A 19,151-nucleotide genomic window follows, 5' to 3' on the forward strand; every position below is an offset into this window, starting at 1 on the left:
AGCTTGGATGTAACTTGGCAGAAAGCGATATTTTTTGCAAAGAAATTAGCTGTTGCTTTCCATTTTTCAGCATCATTTTCTCTTATGATAGTTCACAGCATTATCAACACACACTGTTTCCAGGCATTTAGTAATTTCTTCCATTTTTTTCATCCTCGGTGTAGTTGTATGTGTATTAAATATGTACATGCTCATATGTAGTATATGTTGCTGTTTTGGTTGCTAAGTCATGTCTGGCTGTTTGTGACCCAATGGATTGTAGCCTGCCAGACTTCTCTGTCCATGGGATTTCCCAGGCAAGAATACTGGAGTGGGTTGCCACATTACCATTTCCTTCTCCAGGGGATCTTCCCGACCCAGGGGTCTCCTGCATGAGCAAGCAGATTCCTTACCACTGAGCCACCAGCGAAGCCCCATATGTAGTATATAGCATATGTTAATGAAGCCTAGGAAATCTCTCTTAAATAGGAAAGTCATTTATTAAGGGTGTGCTACTATCTCCCAGGGCTACACTAAGAAGTCAGGTTCCCTTATACCACAGGAATAATGTGGTTGAATGTCACTACCCCTCTACCCTCTTCTCTTCTTCTCAAAGTCATGTCAGTCATCATATGAGGCAGGAAGGCTCACAAACATTAAATACTCCCTAGCAGTTAGGTTTGGAGAAGGCAATGGCACCCCACTCCAGTACTCTTGCCTGGAAAATCCCGTGGACAGAGGAGTCTGGTAGGCTGCAGTCCATGGGGTTGCAAAGAGTCGGACACGACTGAGCGACTTCACTTTGACTTTTCACTTTCATGCATTGGAAAAGGAAATGGCAACTCACTCCAGTATTCTTGCCTAGAGAATCCCAGGGATGGGGGAGCCTGGTGGGCTGCCGTCTATGGGGTCGCACAGAGTCGGACACGACTGAAGCGACTTAGCAGCAGCAGCAACAGCAATTAGGTTTAAGAAAAAAAGCCTTTTTCTTAGCCATGATATAAAGAGATCAAAACATGTATGTATCATCAGAATTTCGTTAACCTTGCTTCAAAAAAGGTAGTGTGTTTATTCTTCCCAAACATAAAAGTTATTTAATATAGAGGTACAACCCACTTTCTTCAAATCAAATTTTTATTTCTTTCCTTCAGTCTAGCTATATTCACTTTTAAAAATGCATTACATTAATTATTTTTCTCTAATAACCTTAGTCTAAAGCTCCTTCTTCAATAACATGTCTTTTTCTACTTATGCTTTCTAGCAAATGCCTAGTGTTAATGCAAGCTGGGATGGAGAGGGTGCAAAGCAACTGCCCTGTGTTGACATTTCAGTGGCTGTGGCAACAGATAGAGGTCTAATTACACCAGTCATAAAAGATGCTGCTGCTAAGGGTCTACAGGAGATTGCTGACTCTGTAAAGGTAGGTCTTAAGCAATACTATACTTGCAAAATGATCCAGTCACACTGTGAGGTAGATGTGTGTGTGTGTGTGTGTGTGTGTGTGTGTGTGTGTGTGTGAGAAAGAGAGATTTTTGGTATTTTGAAATGATTATCGATGATGTATACATGTTTTTAAGTTTTGATCCAAATACAACCCATTTTAAGATTATTTTGCATTCAAACATTCAGAAATAACATGCATATTTAGGGCCAGCTGCATTCAAGCTACAGATGACTGCTTTATTTCCCAAAGTCCATGATTTGACCCTAAATATAATATTTTAGATAGATTTTAAAGTTAAAGCTAAAACTATATTTTTATTAAAGTGTTCACTTTTCACAGGAGTTTATTCTTAAAAATTTATTCATTTCCTCTCTAGGGTTGAGACCACTGAAAGTACTTAGTATTCTGGAAGCAAAATTTTTGTTTTTTTCCCCTGGGCTCTAATATGGAAGAATCAGCTCTCACCAAAATCACTGCATTGAATACGCAAGAAACATACACAATAGGTCAGCTTTGACAGCCTTGATTAATTTCCAAGGATAATTTTTCGCAGAAGTATCCCAGGTCTTGAAGTGTTACCTTTGAAAATTTCAGATTCATTTAGATAAGTGATTCTTCTTCCATTTAACAAGGACCTGAGATATATGTGTGTGTGTGTGTGTGTGTGTGTGTGTGTGTAAAACAAGTTATAAGGGGGATTAAAAAGTAGAATATAAGACTTCTTTATGGAGCTGTATAAATTTGTAGACCTACTTACCCCAGATAAATAAATGAATGAAAAGTGTAAGTTGCTCAGTCATGTCCAACTCTTTGCAACATCCATGGAATTCTCCAGGCCAGAATACTAGAGTGGGTAGCCTTTCCCTTATCCAGGGGATCTTCCCAACCCAAGGATGGAACCCAGGTCTCCTGCACTGCAGACAGGTTCTTTACCAGCTGAGCCACCAGAGAAGCCCAAGAATACTGGAGTGGGTAGCCTGTCCCTTCTCTAGCAGATCTCCCCAACCCAGGACTTGAACGATGCTCTCCTGCATTGCAGGCAGATTCTTGACCAGCTGAGCTACCAGTGAAGCCCCAGTGAATGGAAGGTAATCTAATTTAAAATGCGTAGTCTTGGATCTTAGAGTTAAATATAATTACAGGTGACCTTAGTGGAATTTGCGTACTTAGATCTTTGTTCCCTCCTCTTTGGAAAGATTTGCAGAGTGTTTTTATATATAAAAAAGGAACATTTTTAAAACTGAAGGGTGGTATTCAAAAGTTAAAGTAATAAAGGTTGGATTACTTAGATGCTGCACACCTTTTTTTCATGAACAGTTTTCAGCAGCAGTGAAATACATGTAATTTTAGTGTTTTTGTGACATTCCTATGAGATTGAACAGTAGAATTATAATTTCCTTTAACTGTAGAGTTAAAAATTAACTGTTATGGGGAGATTTCTTTGATTCTAACCAGTTTATCAATTTTATTTGTCTGAGCTTCCCATTCTGCCTGCCTCTCTCCCACTTCAAGATCGGTGATTAACACTCCACTAGGGCTGCCGTCTGTGGGGTCGCACAGAGTCGGACACGACTGAAGCGACTTAGCAGCAGTAGCAGCAGGGCTTCCCTCATAGCTCAGTTGGTAAAGAATCTGCCTGCAGTGCAGGAGACCCCGGTTTGATTCCTGGATCGGGAATATCCCCTGGAGAAGGGATAGGCTACCCACTCCAGTATTCTGGCCTGGAGAATTCCATGGATTGTATAGTCCGTGGGGTCTCTAAGAGTTGGACACAACTGAGCGACTTTCACTTCCTTGTCTTATCTTATAATGTACCAGACAGTAGGCTAAGCGCTTCACTCAATCTTAATAGCTTTATATCATAGTTGGAACCTTAACTTCAAATTGAAGAAACTGAGATTTAGCACTTTTAAGAAATTTGCCCACAGTGTTGCATCTAGAAAGCACTAGAAATTGTTTGTTTAAACCCAGGCATTTCTCAGTTCAAATGCCACTTTCTTAGGCCTTCTGTGGCTTCCATAGCTAAAGTAGGTTCCTGAATAAACAATTACCCTGTTTATTGTCTTCGTATGGTTTATAAGTCTTTGAATTTACCTTGTTTATTTATTTATCGACCCCTCTATGTTCCTGACACTCTGATGTTGACTGTCTTGTTCATTGCCATATATCTAATTCTGGATGGTACTTAGAAGATAATAGTTGCTCAGTTGAACAGTTGAATTTATATATTCAACTAGTTGAATTTATTTAAATTAAACTATATTCAAATAGTTGAATTTATTTAAAAGAAAGGTTTCAATAAAAACTATTCTGTTGGAAGTAGTTTTTCAAGGAATTTGTTAGACTGTGAATATCTATCCGTGGACTCCAAGTTAAGAACGCCTGCTCTGAGTACTTCTTGATGCTTAAGAATCACAAGGTTGTCAGTGTGTGGGACTAAAGGCATGCCTCAGCAAAGTTCAGGTTTATATTTCCTAAATAAAGTAATACAGTAACAAGCTTTAAACTCCATGCTATTCTTCATTAATTACAGTAGTTTTAAGAGACCAGAGCAAAGTTTACCTCATTCAGTTCAGTTTAGTCCCTCAGTTGTGTCCGACTCTTTGTGACCCCATGAATCGCAGCACGCCAGGCCTCCCTGTCCATCACCAACTCCCGGAGTTCACTCAGACTCACGTCCATCGAGTCAGTGATGCCATCCAGCCATCTAATCCTCTGTCATCCCCTTCTCCTCCTGCCCCCAATCCCTCCCAGCATCAAACTCTTTTCCAATGAGTCAACTCTTTGCATGAGCTGGCCAAAGTACTGGAGTTTCAGCTTTAGCATCATTCCTTGCAAAGAAATCCTAGGGCTGATCTCCTTCAGAATGGACTGGTTGGATTTCCTTGCAGTCCAAGGGACTCTCAAGAGTCTTCTCCAACACCACAGTTCAAAAGCATCAATTCTTCGGCGCTCAGCCTTCTTCACAGTGCAACTCTCACATCCATACATGACCAGTGGAAAAACCATAGCCTTGACTAGACGGACCTTAGTTGGCAAAGTAATGTGTCTGCTTTTGAATATACTATCTAGGTTGGTCATAACTTTTCTTCCAAGGAGTAAGGGTCTTTTAATTTCATGGCTGCAGTCACCATCTGCAGTGATTTTGGAGCCCGAAAAAATAAAGTTTGACACTGTTTCCCCATCTATTTCCCATGAAGTGATGGGACCAGATGCTATGATCTTCGTTTTCTGAATGTTGAGCTTTAAGCCAACTTTTTCACTCTCCTCTTTCACTTTCATCAAGAGGCATTTTAGTTCCTCTTCACTTTCTGCCATAAGGGTGATGTCATCTGCTTATCTGACAGATGATATGATATTGATATTTCTCCCAGTTATTGATATTTCTCCCGGCAATCTTGATTCCAGCTTGTGTTTCTTCCACTCCAGCATTTCTCATTAGTAGCCAATAAATTTTTTGAATGAATTAGTAAGGCATGTGATATATTTTGGGCTTCCCTGGTTGCTTAGCAGTAAAGAATCCGCCTGCAATGCAGGAGACACAAGTTTGATCCCTGAGTTGGGAAGATTCCCTGAAGGAGGGCATGGCAACCCACTCCAGTATTCTTGCCAGGAGAATCTGCATAGACAGAGGAGCCTGGTGGGCTATGATCCATAGGGTCACAAAGAATCAGACATGACTGAAATGAATTAGCATGCACGCACGAGGTAATTTTAGAAATAGTTGCTAGTTAGCTTGTATTATGTCCTGTCAACGGGATGGTTCGGGGAACACGTGATTTGATTTTTAAGTTCACATTACCAGGAAATACCAATGAGGATTAGTTACTTTTAGAACCAGTGATACTCATCAGAATCTATCCTTATTCCATGCTCTCTTGAGTTCATTGACATGAATATCCTACTGATACGTTTTGGGTTTATAGAGATTTTTTAAAAGTACATTATGTATGCTTGCAGTCTGTTTTGTTTTGTTTTTTTTAATAATAAATGTTTTTTATTTCTTTTAGCCTGGTAACTTATCAGGATGTGTTGTGATCATCTGCCTTTAGAGAAAAGCTTTTAAAGTTCATATGATATGTGCTTGTTGTTCAGATCATGTGAAGTTATATTGCTTAAGGCAGGAAAAAAATGCATTTGCCGATTGTTCTATTTGCGATATTCCAAGTACAAGTCTAAATTCATCTCTTAAGTTTTCGTTCCGAATCTATACAGTTTTGTAAGGAACTGTGTACTAATAACATAAAGCTGTAATTGATGCGTTTGGCAGTAAGTCACAATGATGTGTTGAGATCATTTTTAGGTTTTTACAGAATGTTTTATTTTTCAAAAATTGAATCATCTATGATTTAAAATTAAATAGCGATCAGTGGTAATTGTAAATGTATCTTTGTTATCTATATAATACGTCATATTAAATAAGCCCTAGATTTGTATCATCTACCCAATGACGATAGCTTCATTTATCCCTGCTCTCTAAAATAATTCCTTATTATTCATATGTAATGATTCAGTCTCTGTCCCCTTGCTTTTGAAGCATTGGAAAATAAAAATTAAGAGAAGTATGGTTAATTGCAAGTACAAGTAGAGAAAAATTCAACTGCTTTTGACTTTCAGAGTGTTATCTGTCTTTCCCTCTGTACGTTTTTAGACCTCAGCTTTAGGGTGACATGAAATGACTACATTTTTACATCCCTTGTAGCAGTGTAGACTAGGTCATTCAGGAAATGCTTTAGCTATAGGATCAAAAACAACAACAAAAAGTCCATTTTCTAAGGCTTTGTAGTTCCTCTTCTGAGAAATCATGTGAAATAATTCAAAAGAAACAAATTAACCAAATTACACCACTAGGAAAATGACTGAATTGTGGCAGGTGCGATCTTTAGAATGTTAAACAGACATTTAAAAAATCAGTTATAAAGAATGACAACACTGAAGCTGCTTGTAATATTGTGAAGTAAATATAAAATTCTGGGTCTTTTTAAACAACTATTTGAAATTAGTTTGTTATGGGTAAAAGAGAAGCAAATGCCAAAAGATGAAAGTTGATGTGCTGGTTGTGAGACTGTTGCCACTGAATAATTTATTTAAAAGGTACTAAATTAACAGAAAGAGCTCTTCTCATACTTTGTCTTGCAAGAAAAAAAGTCTATAGGCAAAGCAGAAAATTGCCTTGTATATATAAAGAATACTCAAACATTCTGCATAGTATACAAGATAATTCCAATATTTGAACAGTTTTTAAAGGGAAATGATTTTTCTAGAGTTTTGATTCACAGATTTATAGCTTCTTGGATTAACTGTGCTCTAACTTACTCATTTTTAAGTGTGTTAGAGAAAATTATATATATATAATTTTAAAATGTATATGTACATGCATATGTATATATACTCTCTTATAAAGTCAAGAGTGTACCCTATAAAAATATTTAAAGTGACAAAATCAGCTATATAATGTAGTGTTGGTTATCATGCTCTGTTTATATTTTTCTCAGGCTCTATCAAAGAAAGCCAGAGATGGAAAATTGTTACCTGAAGAATACCAAGGAGGATCTTTTAGGTAAAATTTAAACTCTTAATTATTGGTAGCATGAAACAGATATAAGATTTATAAAGTACTTGTCAACCTGTTTTATTTTCTGAAACTTTTTTTAAAAATTTAAGCTAAATATACTTTAGACAAGAGAATATGTGAAAATGTTCTTCAGACTAGTTAGGCTTTCGTATTAAAGCTAGTAGAAAGCCATTAGGGTTAGCTGGTTAGCCCATTCAGATGTTCATAGAATGACATTCAGGTTCTGACATATAGTAAGTAGGTTTATAAACCTCAACTATTTTTTTTTCTACTTGTGATTTATTTTAAGGTTCCTTGGGGTTAGGTCCCTTGGGGTAAAATATCAACACTCTGACTCTTGAGTTATCATCAGGTCTATTCTTGTTTAAGTGTAATAACTTACATACAGTAAAGTACACTGAATGTAGCTGGAATGTTTTACAAAGTGAAGAAATCTGTGTAACCGACCAAAGCAAGATTATGAACATTACCTCCATGTCATAAGCTTCCCTTTATCTTTCCTAATTCTGACCCCCTAGAGGGTAACCGCAATTCTGAAAGTTATTACCAACGTTTTTGTTTTGCCAGTGTTGATCTTTGTATAAATACATATTCTTCAGTGTCTGACTTCTTTCATTCAGCATTAATGTCTGTGAGATGAGCTGTGTTGTGTGAAAGTCATTTGCTCATTCTTGCACTGTGGCATTGTGTAGTATTCTGCATAAATAAGCTAGTGTCCATTTCCCTGTTGCTGGGCATTTGTGTTGTTCACAGTTTCGTGCTCTTACAAACGCTGATGCCATGAACATTCTTGTCAGTGTCTTATGGTGACTATATGTATGTATTTTTTTTGTATAAACCTGAAAGTAGAATTGCTGGGTTTATGTCTTTAGTAGATTCTGCCAGATAGCTTTTCAAAATGGTTCTACCATTTTTTGCTTCCATCTACAGTGTATGAGAATTTCTGTTGCTTCATATTCTTGTTAACTCTTGGTATTGTTAGGTTTTAGTCAGTCTTGGGGTTGTAGCCCACCAGGCTCCTCTGTCCAAGGGATTCTCCAGGCAAGAATACTGGAGTGGGTTGCCATTCCCTCCTCCAGGGAATCTTCCCGACCCAGGGATCGAACCTGTGTCTCATACATCTCCTGCTTTACCACTGATACCACCTGGGAAGCCCAAGGGAAATGAAAATTAATGATGTTGAATACTGTCTTCATTTATCTGTCAGCCATTTGGGTATCTGGTTACTTATCAGATAAAACACCTGCTAAAGTTTGTGTCTGTTTTTTAAAATGTGTTATAGGAGTTTCTTTTTCCTGATACACAGACTTTTTAGGATACATATTATTTCAAATACTTTTCCCACTTTGTACCTTGCCTTTGAAACTTGCCTGACGGTGTTTTTTAATGAACAGAAGTTCTGAGTTAATAAAATCCTATTTACCAGTATTTTTCTTTGTTGTTAGTACTCTTTTTTTTTTTAAAGGTCAAAGTTCTCTTTTTTTCCCCATGTGGATAATTAATTGACTAAATGTCAGTTATTGAAACCATTACTACTCTGTAGCATTGAGAAGGTAACCATGTTTGATTCTTTTCTGTATTCTCTCTCCTTTTCTGTTGGTCTGTTTGTCCTTTGCTTGCTTAATGCAAGCTAACTGTAATTTTTGATCTATGACAGTGAAAGTCTTCCAGTTTTGTTCACCATCAAGATTGTCTTTCCTGGCTTTGTATGTCCAAATAAAATTTTAAATCAGCTTGTCTTTTTTCATACACACATGCAGTGACCTTGCTGGGATTTTTGTTGGGATTGCATTGAATTGTTTGATCAGTTTAAGTTTAAGGAGAGTTGACATCCTTATAGCATTGAGTCTTCTAGTGAATGAACATGGTATATACCAGTGTTTACTTAGTTATTTGATTTCTTTCAGCTGTATTTTGTAATTTTTTGTTTATGGATCAGATATATGTTTATTAGATTTAGATTTTTTATACTATTATAAATGGCATTGTATTAATTTTTTCTAATGAAAGCAACTTGTATATAGATACAGATTTTTACATTGACTTATCTAGTGGTTTAGCTAAATTCACTTACCTTACTCGTTTATCTGTAGATGCTTAGATTTTCTTTGTACACAGTCAGTTCATCTTCAAACAAGGTTTTATTTCTTTTTTCTAACGCTTATACTCTTCTAGTTCTTTTTTTCTTTCTATTTCTTGCCATATTTCTCTGCCTGGGGCTTACAGTTCAGTGCTGAATATCTGTTTATATTAGATACAGTATTTCTGTGTTGTTACTTGCTTTCTTTTTGATACTATAGTAAATGGTATTCTTTGGTCTTTGAGTAACTGGGGACAGTTTTTCAGTAAAGTAAAAATGTATGACTCAGGGAAAGGGTTCTTTGGTTAAAGACATACGACGTTCAGAGCTTTTTGTTTTCCCCTAGTATTTCCAACTTGGGGATGTTTGGCATCGATGAATTTACTGCCGTGATCAACCCTCCTCAGGCCTGCATTTTGGCGGTAGGGAGATTCCGACCTGTGCTGAAGCTCACTCAAGATGAAGAGGGGAATGCTCAGCTGCAGCAGCGTCAGCTCATAACGGTCACCATGTCCAGTGACAGCCGGGTGGTAGACGATGAACTGGCCACCAGGTTTCTGGAAAGTTTTAAAGCAAACCTGGAGAATCCTCTCCGACTTGCCTGATCCTCAAAGATAAGAAGTTGGTCTTTGGCTTAGTTAATTGTATTGCTGTTACTGAGAAATACACTATAGGAAAACAATTAGGTATTTAAGTATGAAGTGGGTGAAATGTGTATTTATTTAAGGTGAAAGAGTTTGACCTGCGTTGTCTTCATTTTCATTTGGGTTTGATGTTATGGAAGTAAATAATAAACTGTAACTAAAAGAAGAGTGAGAACATTTGGTTAGTCAGATGCATCCTTCGTTTAACCACTGGTGCTGTGCTAAAGGGATGTTAAGCTAGATGTGAATTAAATTAGATGTTTGGCTCAGTGGAGCATTTTAGGATATTTGAGGATGTATGATAAACTGTAAAATCAAAAAATTTTAGAACTCTACTTGTGTTGGAATTAGAAGTGGTCTTCAAAGAGATACCCATTATTGTATCAGTGGGACCTCACTTTTACAAGCACTGCTCTAGATATACTTGAACAATTTAATATGTACAGAAGTTTATTCTGGATACTAGTAAATAAATAAGAATCACACTGCATTAGGGGTTGTGGCAACATTATTGAATTTTTTATGTATATAAAGCCATATGTTTTAAAGTGGTTTTTATCAGTCTTATTTTACACTTCCATGACACTGTGAACTTAAAGAAGAAGAATTTTTTTAAAAATTAATGATGAAAAAAGAGACCAAAATATTTGTTTTGATAATGAATTATAGTTAAAATATCTAAAACTTCAGAAATAAACTGCTCGCTTACCTTCATACTGAGTTGGAATATATTAAAATAAATCATGTAATTTCCTGCCAAACATTTTAATTTAGTGTTATTTGAATACAATGTGTTGTTAATACATTTTAATCAAGTTTATATTGTACAATAAACTATAAGAAAATATAAACATTTCTATTGTATTTTAAACATTAGGGCACAGAAGTTTACTACCTTGAAATAGATTAGTAATTTCCAGCTTCAGTGAGATCCTACAGAAGGAGAGAAGAAATTTAAAATTACAGTTAACCCGTGAACAACTCAGGTAGGTAATGGTGGCCTGTGTAGTTGAAAATCTGTGTTTAAGTTTACAGTTGATCCTCATATCCCTGGTTCTGCATCAGGGAAGTCAACTAAATGGGGATTGGGTTATAGTAGGTACTTACTGAAAAAATTCCATGTGTTAAGTGGACGTGCACAGTTCAAACTCGTGTTGTTCTGGGGTCACCTGTAATATGACATTAGGAAAATAATGGATGTGGAATGTAAAACTTCAGAAAGAGTAGAAGAGAAAACCTGTCAAGCAGGTGAGAACTATCCTTTTTATTCCATTGGTAATGTGAAAGTTTGACTACTTCTTGTGAAGGTTAGAACTTCTTTTAACAACTCTGCTACACTTGACAGACTAACTAAACCTGGAATTGGATGGATTTAATTTACCAGTGACTCCCAGTTACTTGTGGTATAAGTTGTATGTTATGACCTGATGAACTACTTATGCTATAACAAAAGAGCTTCCTAAAATAATTAGAGCCCCAATGTATCAATTGCTAAGATGCTTAATCCACTTACTCAGCCATTCTTTAAAAATAGTCTTCAAAACTTTTGTCATATTAACAGTTATACTAAAAATTGTAAGCAAATGCTATTTTCAAAATAACTTTCATAAGTCACATTATTTTCAGTTCATTTTAACTGAAAAAAATTTTTTTCTTCTAATTTTTATGTCTGAAGAATAGAGCATGAGGCAGCCATAAGTGACCCTTGGCCTAGAGTTTTGCTTTGCCAATGGACTAACACTCTTCTGTAGTCAGGCCTGATCAGTAGCCACTACACTGATCAGTAGTCACATCTGTTCCCTGGTAGGTGAAGTGGGTGATACTTGGCCCCGCCTGCCTTTCAGAGCTGTCCTGCCTTCCACGGGAGAGATGCTCCATAAATTCAAGACATTTTAATTCTTCATGGACATCACAGCCAAACTTTTCCTATAATCAGTTGCTTCTCATGGCGTGAGTTCTCAGCTGTTGGTATAGATGCTCATTCATTCTGACTAACGGTGTTTTCTCTAATATATCTATACTGCCTAGGTTTATGGAAGGGTCAGAGAAATAACACTGATTTGAGAAAGAGGTGTGGTGTCCTTACAGAGAAAGCGATGGCACCCCACTCCAGTACTCTTGCCTGGAAAATCCCATGGACAGAGGAGTCTGGTAGGCTGCAGTCCATGGGGTTGCTAAGAGTCAGACAAGACTGAGCGGCTTCACTTTCACTTTTCACTTTCATGCATTGGAGAAGGAAATGGCAACCCACTCCAGGGTTCTTGCCTGGAGAATCCCAGGGATGGGGGAGCCTGGTGGGCTGCCATCTATGGGGTTGCACAGAGTTGGACACGACTGAAGCGACTTAGTAGCAGCAGCAGCAGCATGGTATCCGTGATTGGGATGGTTACAGAGAATGAACTGAGTGCTATATGAGCAGGCTATCTTCCACATTTTAAATTTATTTATAGTACTGACAGGATGTGAAAATGAAACTTTATACGTGTTGTGTTTTGTTTTCCTTTCTAATTTAAATAAGGGTAATGACCAAAATGTTGAGAAGACTGGTAAGGGAAAGGCAACACATATTCCAGTTAACACTTGGGCATGAAAATATCAGTGAATATTAGAACTGATAAGTCAAAATGGCCCTGCTTCTCCCTGACTGCAACTTGTACTTAACATTTTCAGGCACAGTTTGCTCACTGACTGTTTTCTGGCCAATTAAAATCTTTAGTATGCTGCTAGCCAGACTCTTTTGAAACATTGCTAAGAAATTGATATGTACTGGTCTGAGTGTACATATCAAATGGAACTTCTGCTTTTAGATTTTTTTTTTTTTTCCTTTTGGCATTTTGGACTTAATTTCACAGTAAATTGTAAAGGCCAGATATCTGGGCATTATGCTAAAAGTAAAACTAGTTTCCTAACCGTTATTCAAAGATAGGTGGTGCTGTGAGTTAATATACTGAGAGTATGGGAGAAAAATAAAAATAACAATTCTTAGTTTTCAAGGAAAATGTATCCTCGTTACACATTGCATCATGGTCAAGTGAAGTGATGAGATAAAAGAATGAAGTGTGCTGCAGGTAAGAATTAACCATTATTTTAAATGTGACCGGAAACTTGTTGACTTTTGGAAAAGGAAGCAACAGTGTAGAATCACTTTCAAGTTAATTTGGCCGCAATATATAAGATCCGTTGATTAGATTCTCTGCCAGGTCAGGGGCTTTAACGAACGGAGAACTCAAGAATATTTGACGTGTTCATTTGCGGTGGGATGTTATGAATATTTCCTAAAGGAAATCAACCCTGAATATTCATTGTAAGAACTGATGCTAAAGCTCCAATACTTTGGCCACCTGATACAAGAGCCAACTCATTGGAAAAGACCCTGGTGCTAGGAAGAATTCAGGGTGAGAGGAGAAGGGGCTGACAGGATGAGATAGTTGGATGGCATCACTGACTCAATGGACATGAGTTTGAGCAAGCTCTAGGAGACAGGGAAGCCTGATGTGCTGCAATCCATGGGGTCACAAGTTGAACATGGCTTAGTGACTAAACAATAACAGTATTATGAATATGTGGGGTAGGTGTGTGCTGTCAGGTAATGCAGTAACAGTGATGCAGTTTCCCAGTCCAAAACAGAACCTTCCATGGCCCTCATCACCAGTGAACAAATGGTTAAGATTCTGATAAGTTATATACAGCAAATGCTATATTTCAGGAAACATTTTGACTTTATAAATGGGAAACGCAGCAATCTTCTATTAAAATCATTTAAAATACTTTTGTGGATTTTTAAAATTGTTTTCTAGCATTTGTATTGATCTCAAGAGAAAGACTGCTGGGTTTTAAGGATTTGTGGTTTGGCTACTTGTAATATTGAAGACACCGTTTAATTGAAATTTAAGGTATAAAGATGTATTTTGAAAAACCATTAGCCTCTATTAGTAGCAGTCTTTGACTTCTTTGATCATATAAAATTTACTTTGACATTTTATCACTACCAGTCTTTTTTAATTTATTTGTCAGCACCAGTGTTAGCTGCAGCGCATGGGATCTTTGGTCTTCATTGCAGCAGGCAGTATCTAGTCGCAGCAGGCAGTATCTAGTCGCAGCACGCGAACTCTTTAATTGCGGCATGTGGGATCTAGTTCCCTGACCAGGGTTTGAACCCTGAACTGGGAGCTTGGAGTTTTAGCCACTGAACAACCAGGGAAGTTCCTTACGTATATTTTTTGCAACAAATCCAAGCAGGCTTTTCCTTCCTAGCAAAGTGTTAATAGCTACTTTTTAAACTTCTAATTTAACGTATGTATGGTATATACAGTTAAGAGAAACTCGGACTTTTATTAAAAGTTGAGAAACTATTAGCAAAATCATTGCTTATTCCTGATTTTTCTTTATTCACACCTAGAGAAATTTATTTTTTCTGAGATTTCTTAGTTTATGAAATTATTACTCCTATAATTTAAAAAAATGGGTCTTTAAAAGACAAGGCGATTGTGGTCATATTAAGTTATATTAGTCATAGCACTTTATAAAGCATAAAGTATTATACAAATATGTTAACTTTTTAATCCCCTGAATTACACTTGTTCTACTGGCATTATAGCTATAAGGTGTGTGTGTGTGCTTAGTTGCTCAGTCGTGTTGGACTCTTTGTGACCCCATGGACTGCAGCCCGCCAGGCTCCTCTGTCCATGGGGATTCTCCAGGCAAGAATACTGCAGTGGGTTGCCATTTCCTTCTCCAGGGGATCTTCGCAACCCAGGTATCCAACCCAGGTCTCCCGCATTGCAGGTGGATTCTTTACCGTTGGAGATACCAGGGAAGGTGGTACTTAATAAATTACCATCCTTCTCGGCGGAGCTACTGGTCTTTAGTACATCATCTCCCACATTTGCATTCTTAAATCAAAAATATTTTAAGCCTAGTTTTCAACTTTATCTGTAAATTACTGTGCTGTTGGTAAAAAACCTCATTTCTGTGCCTCAGAATTCTTTTACCTATAAAGTGAAGAAATAAGAGGGAAATTAATCACATTTATAGTTATTTATCTTCTATAATCTTCTCAGTTTTATGAGGTAGGTATATGCTACTTTATGGCCATCATTGCAAGGCAGACTAGGGAAACAAACTCAAGGATTACGTGAGTGGCACACAGCTCAGAAGTGCCACAACTGGGATTTGAACCTAGGTCTTTGCAGTGCCAAAATTCAAGCTCCCCACACTGCAGTATATAACCCTCTAGGTTGTGTTATTTCAGCTGGGATAGTTCTGTATTCAGATACCATTTTACATTTGCAGCAGTTGTTTTCCAGCAGACAGCAAAATTATAGGAGCAGGTAAAAATCAAGTTTTACTTTTACAGTTTGGTATTTCTAATGCTAAATATCAAGTTAGTTCGTTCTTTCAATGTATTAATTCAAAGTGAATGTTAGCAAAGTTGAGGCCAACTCTCTTCATCTTCCAGCACCATGTAGCTCTTCCCATGTTGCACAGCTCTCACGGTTAACTAGGTTTCATTACTTATTAAATAACGTACTATTTGGGGGTATTTCATTTCATCACCAAAGTTAAATTATTATCTATTATTGATGAATTAGCAAGAATATACTTTATCTCAACTGTTACTTAAATACTAATCAAAATAAGAGTTCCAAGGTTTTCTCTTTATATGGATTTATAAATGTAGCTGCTCTTGAGAGCAAACTGTTAAATTTTTTCAATTTTAGTCATTTTTTTTTTAGAGAAAACTTGGAGTCATTATTCCTTTCAGCTGAGAGTATATGAGCCTATGAATGGGGCAAAACTGAAAACTTAGTATTCAGTGTGTACAGGTCTTTTGTGTATTTTCTTGTATCATTTGAGAAATTCTCTACAGGACTCTTATTTTCTAAGCGAAGTGAAATGAACTGAAAGTCTCTCAGTAGTGTCTGACTCTTTGTGACTCCATGGATAATACAGTCCATGGTATTCTCCAGGCCAGAATACTGGAGTGCGTAGCTGTTCCCTTCTCCAGGGGATCTTCCCAACTCAGGGATCGAACCCAGCTCTCCTGCATTGCAGGCAGATTCTTTACCAGCGGAGCCACAGGGGAAGCCCATTTTCTAGGTAGATACTCCAATATAATTTTCCAATTACCTAGTTAATTTCATTCCCATTAAGATAAGACCTTTTCTTCAAACTATACATATGCTCACCCTGAGCTATTGTAATAGCTAGCTTATTGTGTTTCAGTCATTGGTCTCAGTTTTTAAATGTAAATATTGTTGACTCAAGTTTCATCACAATCTCATAAAGTCAATATTCATATTATCAGCATTTCACTAAAGACATTTTGAGTAACTTCAGTGACAGGATTCAAGACAGGCAGCTTGGTCCCAGAGCCTCGTAAGAGACTCCTCTTTCAAAAAATATCAATTTAGTAGTAAATCCTGGAGGTTAGCTCATTAAAGACTTATGAGTTGGGGAAATGCCTGTTAGCGTAGTGAAAACGAACTTCTCGGTAGCACCTGCTACAGGACTGTAGAAGAAGGAATATTACAAAAATAAATCTGTAGCTAAAGCCACAGCAGTCTTACTGTCCTCTGGATTTTAACAGTAATGAATGATATATTCCTTTAACCTTCTGATTCATGAGTGGTGCTAGATGGATTAATAATTAAGGGTTCACCAGAAAAACACCTCGGGTTCTGAATTAGAGGGCAACTTATTAGCTGAGGACCAAAAAAAATTCTTTAGTTTTGCTATGAGATAACAAGCTATGGAAAAAGAAATGTCTAATAATTTTTTTAACTTAATAAATGTCTTTGTGGTTGAAAGTACATGTTCTTTCTGTGCAGATACCAGAGCTTGGTATACAGAAATAGCTGCTTGATTTTCCCTGGCTTGTTTTGCAAGTGTATCTTGAATGTGTTTTTCCTTGAAGTGTGTCTCCTCTCCACCCTTCATCCTTACTATCACCAATGCAGTTATTAATTTGTAAAATATAACACAAGGCTCATATCTTGTAGGGTGTCAGGCTGAATGAGTTTCTCCCACTCGTCATCCCTCACCATCCCTCAGTGTGTCAGTCTGACCTTTACCTACCAAACACATTCCGGTTTTAAGGACCTGGGGAATCTTGTTGGAGCAGTTCTGTACCTAGGTTTCAAGAACATACCAATTAAGTAAAAGTATTACCATTTGTCAGGACTAGGCCATAACATTGTGTTTTCTCTAAGATGTTCTGAGGCCAGTTTCCCTTTGTGATGGTAGCATTGACTCATCTTTTATTAGAGGTCAGAAAGATCTTTTTGTGCTTTTATATTTTCAATATCATAAGACATTCAAAAGCAGTTTACCTGAAGACCCCTTATCTGCATCAGTTGTGTTTTTTTATAATTGAAAAATTACACTTTAATTGGATGACTCTTTAGCAGAAATTTCTGCAACCTGGTACTCATAAAAATAACATATTTGGTAGACTTTTGCTTCTCTGTATTTAAAGAAGAATTAAGAAATTAGGTGGATAAGATTGTGACAAATGGAAAAATACTCGTGTGTTGAATAGATTCATGGACTAGGACACACAAGCAGCTTGGACAAGCAGAAATCTGATTTGATTAGGGACACATTTTGTTGAAAGAAAGCTTTAAATTTCATTGCAGTTTCCCCCAGCACTGAAGGAAACTCCTTAGTGGTGAGTGTTAGCTATTGGCATTGGCCTGAAGTTTCAAAACAATAAGATTACCAAGCAACGGAATCTTTAAAATTTCTCTACATCTTTTTGATGCATGAGTGCTGCATGCTAAGTCACTTTAGTCATGTACGACTCTTTGTGACACAGCCCATGGGGAGGGTCACAATCCTCTGTTCATGGGGATTCTCCAAGCAAGAATACTGGAGTAGGCTGCCACTCCCTACTCCAGGGGATCTTCCCTACCCAGGGGTGGAACCCCACATCTCTTGTCTCCTGCATTAGCAGGCAAGTTCTTGACCACTAGCGCCAGCTTGGTTTGATAATTGCATTCTGTTTCACCTTTAGAAAGATGTGTTTAAACCATAAGCAGTGACAAATGTGTAAGAAGTCATGATATTTGTGTACACTTTGCTTGATGAAAGGTGGAGATGCTCACTGACCCTTGTGTACCAAATGTGTTCCAAATTTGACAAAAAGATCAAACTCCTGGTTTACTACTTCGACGCCTCTACCCACCTGTCCTGTGCTCCCAAGGAGACATTAATGTGGATTCAAGGGGAAGGACGTTGGTTAGGCTGTGGTGTCCAGACTGCCTGCCATCAGTTAGAATTCTCCCTTGTTTTTCCACATGGCAGGTGTGGTCAGGTCAGCCTAAAGCTGTCCCTACTTGGAAGACAGCCTCCTTAGGAAGGGCCGAATTAGGCAGATTCAGTTATCGGGTTTGCATCTTCGGGAAGATCTCTTTTGCTTTTGACTTGTGTTCTGGTACAATTCACTGTGTACTTCTTGACTGGGGAATGGTAAACTGAAGGGCTGAGATAAGGGCGTGGACCTATAGGATAGAAGGCGCAGAAGCCATTCAACCTGTTTTGTTCTCGGCTTAGGCCACAGTGTCCTGGTAAATGTTTGAACATCCAGCTCTCTGGAAAACATGTATATACATATATAATCAAAAGTGAGTCTATTAGAAATTTTACTGATACATAAAAGATAATATAAACAATTTGCAAATTTAATAGAATATACAATATCATTAAATACAAATGCAGTTCAGTTCGGTTGCTCAGTCGTGTCCGACTCTTTGCAAATGCAGCATGGAATGCAGCATGTCAGGCCTCCCTGTCCATCACCAACTCCCCTGTCCATCACCAACTCCCAGAGCTTGCTCAAATTCATGCCCATCGAGTCAGTGATGCTATCCAACCATCTCATTCTCTGTCATTCCTTTCTCCGGCCTTCAATCTTTCCCAGCATAAGGGTCTTTTCTATCGAGTCAGTTTTTCACATCAGGTGGCCAAAGTATTGGAGTTTCAGCATCAGTGCTTCCAGTGAACATTCAGGACTGATTTCCTTTAGGATTGACTGGTTTGATCTCCTTGCAGCCCAAGAGAATCTCAAGAGTCTTCTCCAACACCACAGTTCAAAAGCATCATTTCTTCAGTGCTCAGCTTTCTTTATGGTCTAACTCTCACATCCACACATGACTACTGGAAAAACCATAGCTTTGACTAGGTGGACCTTTGTTGACTAAGTAATGTCTCTGCTTTTCAAAGTGCTGTCTAGGTGGGTCATAGCTTTTTTTCCAAGGAGCAAGCATCTTAATTTCATGGCTACAGTCACCATCTGCAGTGATTTTAGAGCCCAAGAAAATGAAGTCTGTCACTGTTTGCATTGTTTCCCCATCTATTTGCCATGAAGGGATGCGACCAGATGCCATGATCTTCACTTTTTGAATGTTGAGCTTTAAGCCAGCTTTTTCA

The 19,151-nt window shown here is 37.6% G+C and overlaps 1 protein-coding gene across 1 annotated transcript in view; it reads left to right on the forward strand.

Moving 5' to 3' along the window:
- The window catches only part of PDHX (pyruvate dehydrogenase complex component X), a 72,748-nt gene extending 62,175 nt beyond the window's left edge, over positions 1–10,573 (forward strand). The window contains exons 9-11 of the mRNA XM_004016404.6: positions 1,241–1,399; positions 6,919–6,983; positions 9,425–10,573. Coding sequence (XP_004016453.3) covers positions 1,241–1,399; positions 6,919–6,983; positions 9,425–9,683 — 483 coding nt within the window. The 3' untranslated portion in view covers positions 9,684–10,573. The remainder of the gene's footprint in view (positions 1–1,240; positions 1,400–6,918; positions 6,984–9,424) is intronic.
- Positions 10,574–19,151: the final 8,578 nt, after the last annotated feature.

This window comes from Ovis aries, chromosome 15 (assembly GCF_016772045.2).
Source record: "Ovis aries strain OAR_USU_Benz2616 breed Rambouillet chromosome 15, ARS-UI_Ramb_v3.0, whole genome shotgun sequence".
In the NCBI taxonomy this organism is placed as follows: Eukaryota; Metazoa; Chordata; class Mammalia; order Artiodactyla; family Bovidae; genus Ovis; species Ovis aries.